General features: G+C 36.7%; 1 protein-coding gene across 1 annotated transcript; it reads left to right on the top strand.

Moving 5' to 3' along the window:
• Positions 1-5391: 5391 nt before the first annotated feature.
• On the top strand, positions 5392-8166 carry LOC112785615 (protein FAR-RED IMPAIRED RESPONSE 1-like). The gene is made up of 5 exons (XM_025829069.1): positions 5392-5415; positions 6164-6287; positions 6465-6547; positions 7161-7882; positions 7995-8166. Exons 1-5 carry the CDS (start codon positions 5392-5394, stop codon positions 8164-8166), a joined length of 1125 nt encoding a protein of 374 aa, XP_025684854.1.
• The last annotated feature ends 7 nt before the right edge of the window (positions 8167-8173 follow it).

Below are 8173 nucleotides of genomic sequence, written 5' to 3'. Positions count from 1 at the left end.
ATTAGCTGTGCTGTGACAGGGCATTTGGATCATTTTCCCGAGAGAAGACCGAAAGTAGCCATTGACAATGGTGATGCATTACATAAAGCTAGCCATGGAAAGGAGTAAGACTGATTGGATGAAGATAGCAGGAAAGCAAAGATTCAGAGGAACAAATGCATCTCTATACGCTTATCTGAAATTCTCACCAAGGAATTACATAAATATTTCTATCCCTATTTTATTAATTACTTTCGAAAACTCCATTATTATTTTATATCCGCCTGACTGAGATTTACAAGGTGACCATAGCTTGCTTCATACCAACAATCTCCGTGGGATTCGACCCTTACTCACGTAAGGTATTACTTGGACGACCCAGTGCACTTTCTGGTTAGTTGTGCGAAGTTGTGAACCATGGTATTGGCATCATGTTTTTGGCGTCATTACCAGGGAAAGAAAGAGCGATGAATTTTACATAATTAAAGTGTAATCACAATTTCTGCGCACCAACAATCATGTCCTCAATTATGCCTGATGGGTATTTAATGGAGCCATCAGCAAGTTGGAGACATATCCGGGTTGGTTTGACTTCTTCAGTTAAACCAAGCTTTCTGATAGTGGATGCAGGTATTAGGTTGATGCTTGCCCCAAGATCACATAAAGCTATCTTGGTGCAATTTCCCTCTAATATGCATGGTATCATAAAGCTCCCGGGATCTTTAAGCTTTTCTGGGAAGCTTTTCAGAATGACTGCACTGCATTCTTCAGTGAGGAGAACTCTTTCAGTTTCTCTCCAATCCTTCTTATGACTCAAGATCTCTTTCATGAACTTGGCATAAGAGGGTATTTGCTCAAGTGCCTCTGCAAATGGAATCTTTATTTCAAGAGTCCTGAGATAGTCTATAAAGCGGGCAAATTGCTTATCCTGCTCCGCTTGGCGGAGTTTCTGAGAATAAGGCATTTTGGCTTTATATTCTTCAACCTTAGTTGCTGCAGGTTTATTTCCTACAGAGGCAGGTTGAGAATCCTTCTTGAGGGAGTTATTATCAGCACTTGCAGGTGTCTGATCTCTCACTTGAACGCCAGAACTGAACATGGATTGGGCGTTTAACGCCAGTTTTTCACCCTTTTCTGGGGTTTGAACGCCAGACTTATTCCTCTCTGGGCTCTTACTATCCTCAAAGGGATTTTGGGTAGCAGGTTGCTCATCCTCTGTTAGCTATTCTTTTCTTGGCTTTCTGCTGCCTTGAGTTGAGGTATTTAATATTTTTCCACTTCTTAATTGAACTGCTTGGAACTCCTCTGTTATTTGTTTTGATAACTGCTGTTCTGTCTGATTCAATTGTGATTCCATATCCTTGTTAGCATTTTCGGTTTCTTGTAGCATCTCCTTAACTTCTGCTAACTGCCTTGTTATAGAAGATAGTTGCTGATTGAGTTCAGCAACTTGTTCCTGAGGACTAAAGTCAGTTGATACTGCCTTGGCTTCTTCTTTCATGGAGGACTCATTACTTATGTACAGATGCTGATTTCTAGCAACTATATCGATAAGCTCTTGAGCCTCTTCAATAGTCTTTCTCATGTGTATAGATCCACTAGCTGAGTGGTCTAGAGATACCTGAGCTTTTTCTGTAAGCCCGTAGTAGAAGATATCTAACTGCACCCACTCTGAAAACATTTCAGAGGGGCATTTCCTTAGCATCCCTCTATACCTCTCCTAAGCGTTATAAAGGGATTCATCATCCTCTTGTTTAAAGCCTTGGATGTCCAGCCTTAGCTGTGTCATCCTTATTGGAGGAAAATATTGATTCAGGAATTTGTCTGATAACTGTTTCGATGTTCTTATGCTTGCTGTGGGTTGGTTATTTAACCACCTCTTAGCTTGATCTTTTACAGCAAACGGAAACAGCAACAGCTTGTATACGTCCTGATCTACCTCCTTGTCACGCACTGTGTCAGCAATTTGCAAGAACTGCGCCAGAAACTCAATAGGTTCTTCTTGTGGAAGACCGAAATACTGGCAATTTTGCTGCACCGTGACAATGAGCTGAGGATTTAGCTCAAAACTGCTTGCTTTGATGGGAGGTATACAGATGCTACTCCCATATGCAGCAGTAATGGGGTTAGTATATGACCCCAGAGTCCTTCTGGACTGTTCATTTCCACTTAGGTCCATGATGGAGAAAGGGAGATGATGCGGATTGCAAATAAAATAATTTTTTTTTGAAAACCGAAATGGAAATAAAATAAAATAAATGAAAAATTGACTTATAATTTCAAAAATTTGAAGAAAAAGAAATAAAAGAAAATTGAAAACTAAATTAATTAATTAAAAAGATTTGAAAAAAAGATGTGGGTGAGGATTTTCGAAAAAAATAGAGAGAAATTGGTTAGGAAGTTTTGAAAAAGATATGTCTTAAAATTAAAGATACTTGTAAGAAAATAAAATAAAATAAAAAAAAGAAAAGATATGAAAAAGATTTGATTTTAAGATTTGAGATTAGAAAAGATAAGATAAGCTAGGTAAGAGAAGATAAGGAATTTAAATTAAAAAGTTTTGAAATTTGAATTTTGAAATTTGAATTTTGAATTTTGGAAGTTGAAATTTGAAATTTGAAATAAGATAAGATAAGATTTTGAAAAATATATGATTTTTTTTGAAAAAGATTTGAATTTTGAAATTTTAAAACTAAGGTAAGATAAAATAAAAAATTTTAAAATAAAATCTGAATTTTTAAAAGGAAAATTCAAAAAATCAATTAAAATAAAGGAAAAAGATATTTTTGAATTCAATGAGGAAAGAGAAAAACAATAAAAAGATACAAAACATAAAATTTTTAGATCTAATGCTCCTTATTTTCGAAAATTTGGAGGAAAAACACCAAGGAACACCAAACATAAAAAATTTAAGATCAAAACGCAAGAAAGACTCAAGAACACCTTGAAGATTCACAAGAATACGAAGAACAAAAATTCAAAGACTCAAAGGACTCAAGAACATAAAAAAAGAACACTTAACTTAAAATTTTTAGAAAACCAAAAATAAATTTTCGAAAATGAAATAAAAACTGACAAGAAAACACCAAACTTAAAATTTGACACAAGATTTAATCAAAGAAAAATTATTTTTGAAAAGATTTTAGAAAGAAAGACTCAAAGGAGCAACTATTCACAAGAACATAGACACATTCAACAAATGCAAGGATTAAACAGAGAAAAACTATTTTTTTTAATACTGATAATTTGAAAACGCACAAGAAAAACAAGAAAATACACAGAACAGGAAAAACTAAAAATCAAACAAGAAAAATAGCAAGAACAACTTAAAGATCAAGAAAGAACAATGAACACAAATTCGAAAATTTAAAAGAAAATAAAAACATGTAATTGACACCAAACTTAAAATATGAAACTAAACTCAAACAGAAAAACTCAATTATTAGTTTATAAAAATTTTCGAAAATTTAAAAAGAGAAAATAAGGATTTAAAAAAAATTTCAACCAAAAACAATAATAGAAGACGCAATTTTAGTGACTCTAAACTAAAAAGATAAATTTTTCCTAATCTAAGCAACAAAATAAACCGTCAGTTGTCCAAACTCGAACAATCTCCGGCAACGACGCCAAAAACTTGGTGCACGAAATTGTAATTCACACTTTTCACAATTCGTACCACTAACCAACAAGTGCACTGGGTCGTCCAAGTAATACCTTACGTGAGTAAGGGTCGATCCCACAGAGATTGTTGGCTTGAAGCAAGCTATGGTTATCTTGTAACTCTTAGTCAGGATATCAATTATAATTATCAGTTGACTTGCAAATGAACAAGAGAGCATGGATTAAATAATACTTATTATGCAGTAATGGAGAATATGTTGGAGTTTTGGAGATGCTTTGTCTTCTGAATTTCTGCTTTCCCCCTGTTTTCTTCTTCACGCACGCAAGGTTCCTCCTATGGCAAGCTGTGTGTTGGTGGATCACCATTGTCAATGGCTACCATCCGTCCTCTCAGTGAAAATGGTCCAGGTGCGCTGTCACCGCACGGCTAATCATCTGTCGGTTCTCACTCATGCTGGAATAGGATCCATTGATCCTTTTGCGTCTGTCACTACGCCCAACCCTTGTGAGTTTGAAGCTCGTCACAGTCATTTAATCCCTGAATCCTACTCGGAATACCATAGACAAGGTTTAGACTTTCCGGATTCTCAAGAATGCTGCCAATGGATTCTAGCTTATACCACGAAGATTCTGATTAAGGAATCCAAGAGATACTCATTCAATCGAAGGTAGAACGAAGGTGGTTGTCAGGCACGCGTTCATAGGTTGAGAATGGTGATGAATGTCACAGATCATCACATCCATCATATTGAAGTGCGAATGAACATCTTAGATAGAAACAAGCGTGTTTGAATAGAAAACAGAAATAATTGTATTAATTCATCGAGACACAACAGAGCTCCTCACCCCCAATCATGGAGATTAGAGACTCATGCCGTAGAGATACAATGTGAAACGTGAAAATGTCATGAGGTACAAAGTAAATCTCTAAAAGTTGTTTAAATACTAAACTAGTAACCTAGGTTTACAGAAAATGAGTAAACTACGATAGATAGTGTAGAAATCCACTTCCGGAGCCCACTTGGTGTGTTCTGGGGCTGAGACTTGAGCTTTACACGTGCCTAGGCTATTTCTGGAGTTAAACGCCAGGTTGTAACCTGTTTTAGGCGTTTAACTCCAACTTGTAACCTGTTTCTGGTGTTTAACGCCAGAATAGGGCAGAGAACTGGCGTTGAACGCCAGTTTGCGTCATCTAAACTCGGGCAAAGTATAGACTATTATATATTGCTGGAAAGCCCTGGATGTGTAATTTTCAACGCAATTGAGAGCGCACCATTTGGACTTCTGTAGCTCAAGAAAATCCACTTTGAGTGCAGGGAAGTCAGAATCCAACAGCATCTGCAGTCCTTCTTCAGCCTCTGAATCAGATTTTTGCTCAGGTCCCTCAATTTCAGTCATAAAATACCTGAAATCATAGAAAAACACACAAACTCATAGTAAAGTCCAGAAATGTGAATTTTGCTTAAAAACTAATAAAAATATACTAAAAACTAACTAAATCATACTAAAAACTATCTAAAAATAATGCCAAAAAGCGTATAAATTATCCGCTCATCAGCGCACGACCCTCGCACACAGCGCACAACCCTCGTCCCTCGCAAGCTCGAACCCAGCGCCAGCAGTAGCAGAGCACGAGCCTCCTTCCTCGCACCCAACAGTAGCAGAGCCCGACCCTCGCAACCTCGCACCCAGTAGTATCAGAGCCACAACCCTCGCCAGTCGCCACCCACAACACAGCACCCACCAGTCACCGATTCAAGTCTCCCACCCAGCCACCGATTCAAGTCAGATATGGAGCCCGAGCCACCGAGTCAGGTATGTAATTAGGTTAAATCGTTGATTCATTGATACTGTTTACTTTATTGCTGACTTGCTGACTTGTTGATTCATTGTTAATTTGATTCATTGTTGCTGGTTATTGATTTATTTTGTTAGGTATTGTTACTGGTTAAATTATTGATTTATTTTGGTAATTGGATTCATTGTTGCTGATTTTGTTCTATTTGTTGAATTGTTTGCTGACTTGGTTATTCATTGATGGATTGCTGGCTTGCTGCTGGTTGTTGTTAACTTGTTAATCAATAAATCAATAATTTCAGTTTCATTGTTCTATATATTTGTTGTTATTTTTTGAAATTTCTAGTAATTACTTTGCTGTTCATTGTTCATGGTTGATAGTTATTCATTGTTCATTGTTGATTGCTGGTTGTTGTTTATTGTTCATTACTGATTTTTTAATTAGTTGTTCATTACTAATTGTTTGAAATTGTTAGTAATTAAGTTGATGAAGGTAGCTATTTTGTAAAATAGCTCAATGTTGTTCTTTTTTCCCTTTATAATATTTGAAAAAAAGCTACTTTTTGTTTTAGGTTGGGGAGATTATTAGTAAATTTGAGAAGGGATTTTACTTGAAAGGTAACTTCTTTTGTTTTTGTTACTACTTAACATACGTGCTAACAATTTAGCTTAGAAACTCCACAAATTGCTAGTAATTACAAAGCCTTTCTTTAATGGATTGGTCTAATACATTATCTCTGGTTCTATTGTTGCCATGGTTTGGGAGGGTAAAGGTGTTGTTGCAACTGGCCGAAAGTTGATTGGAGCAACAAACCCCTTGGCATCTGAGCTTGGAACTATTCATGGTGGTCTTGCATCGAATGTGCTTTCTATAGATCTTGCCATTCATGGTAACTATTTACTTAAACTCATCTCAATCTAACAGCATAGTTTCGAATGTGCTTTCCATAGATCTTGATCGTAGGCCTCTTAAGTAAATTTTAGGTTGACAAGTACAATGGTTAATCTTTTTTTTTTTGAAATAATTGTTCAAATTAATCATAAAATCAAGTGCACTTTAAATAAAGGTTGTAGTGGTCTATGTGTGTGGATCTTTTCTGATTGGAGTATTGAACATGTCAGTGGTGAAATTTTAACATTGTTTGATAAGGTAGTCCCTAGAATGGGTCCTAAGAGATGATGGTGAAGATTCACTCGTGACATGATCAAGTGCTTTTTCCAATTATTATTGTTTTTATTATGTAATTGTCTTTTGATTTCAGGTAGGTTTGCTTAAAGAAGTTTCATTGTTTTGTTGGAGAGGACACCAAGACGTGGCTATCTGTTGCTGGAAATTTGTTTTTATTTTTTGTTGTGTTGACTATTGAACCTTTAAACTTCTTTAATTGTCGTATTTTAATTTCTTTTGTTGTTGAATTTCATTGAATCAAGACTTTTGTTAGTTATGGTGTACTTGTATTCTATAATTTCAATGTTATGACTTTGCATAATAGTATGTGGTTATTTTTTGATTTGATTGAAAAAACCAAACAAACCGAACCAAACCAAACCGATTTTAATTAGTTTGGTTTGGTTCGGATGACCTTGACAAAAAAACCGAACCAAACCGAACCGTAGTTTAATTAAACGATCGGATCGGATGGCTTTTTCCTCAAAAACCGAACCAAACCGCACCGCGAACACCCCTAGTCATAATGTTCATGTTTGATTTGATAACTAATGGTAATTAATTTTTGGGACTCTCGGATTAATATAAAATACAGTTACCAGATCATGGTTTCCTACAAGAAGACGAGATACCAAGAGTTGGAATGCGGTTTGATCAGTTACAGATGGCTCAAGACTTTTATGTTACCTATGCAAAGAAAGCTGGATTTGCAACTAAGATAAGGACAACAACATTTGACAAGATCACAAAGGCTCCCGTTAACCAAGCTATACACTGTAATCGCGATGAGATCCACGAGTCTCGTGTTAAAGCACCAATGCGGAAGAATACAATTTCAGCTGCTGGGTGCAAGGCAAGGATATATGTAAAGTTTGATAAAGACGTGCAAGACTGGGTTTTGTTCAAGGTTAACTTGATGCACTCACACCCCTGTTCACCGAGAAAGGCAGTGCACTACCATGAGTATAGGAAGCTGACCATGCATGCGAAGTGCGTGATCGAGGATAATGATGAGGCTGAGATTCGACCAAATAAGACATTCCTTGCTTTGTCAAATGAGGCTGGTGGCCCCTCTAACTTGGGATTCTCAGAGAAGGATTTAAAAAACTATATAACAGCAAGGCTCCGAACTAGCAACGTGAATGCGGATGTCAGGGAGATGATGAGCTACTTCATGAGAATGAAGGACATCAATCCAAACTTCTTTTACGCGGTGAAGTTGGACGAGGACTGTAAATTTAAGAGCGCAGTATGGGTTGATGCAAGGTGTAGGGCGTCGTATGAATACTATGGAGACGTCGTGTCAATTGATAGCACGTACAGTACAAATAGTTACGTAGTAGTTAAGTTGGTGTTTTTTTCCTTTTCTTGATAAAACGCTATTCGATCGTGATTGGCATTTCTTACTTCTGGTTGGTTTTTCTGGTAGGCATGGATTACCGTTTGTGTCATTCGTTGGGGTCAACCACCATGGTAAGTCGACCCTCCTCGGTTGTGCTGTGTTGGGTAATGAGGAAATCACAAGTTATGAGTGGGTTTTTAGCCAATGGGTGAAGTGCATGGGAACTGCTCCACAGTGTATCATAACCGATCAATGTTGATCCATTT

This window comes from Arachis hypogaea, chromosome 20 (assembly GCF_003086295.3).
Source record: "Arachis hypogaea cultivar Tifrunner chromosome 20, arahy.Tifrunner.gnm2.J5K5, whole genome shotgun sequence".
Lineage (NCBI taxonomy): Eukaryota > Viridiplantae > Streptophyta > Magnoliopsida > Fabales > Fabaceae > Arachis > Arachis hypogaea.
The sequence above is the reverse complement of the archived record's forward strand: the minus strand, read 5'-3'. Positions and strand labels throughout refer to the sequence as shown.

Excerpts from the sequence above, each read along its gene's own strand:
- LOC112785615 (XM_025829069.1), top strand. The coding sequence starts at position 5,392 with ATGGAGCCCGAGCCACCGAGTCAG. Across the intron at positions 5,416-6,163 it reads AGCCCGAGCCACCGAGTCAG|GGTAAAGGTGTTGTTGCAAC; the intron begins GTATGTAATTAG and ends ATGGTTTGGGAG. Across the intron at positions 7,883-7,994 it reads GTCGTGTCAATTGATAGCAC|GCATGGATTACCGTTTGTGT; the intron begins GTACAGTACAAA and ends TTTTTCTGGTAG.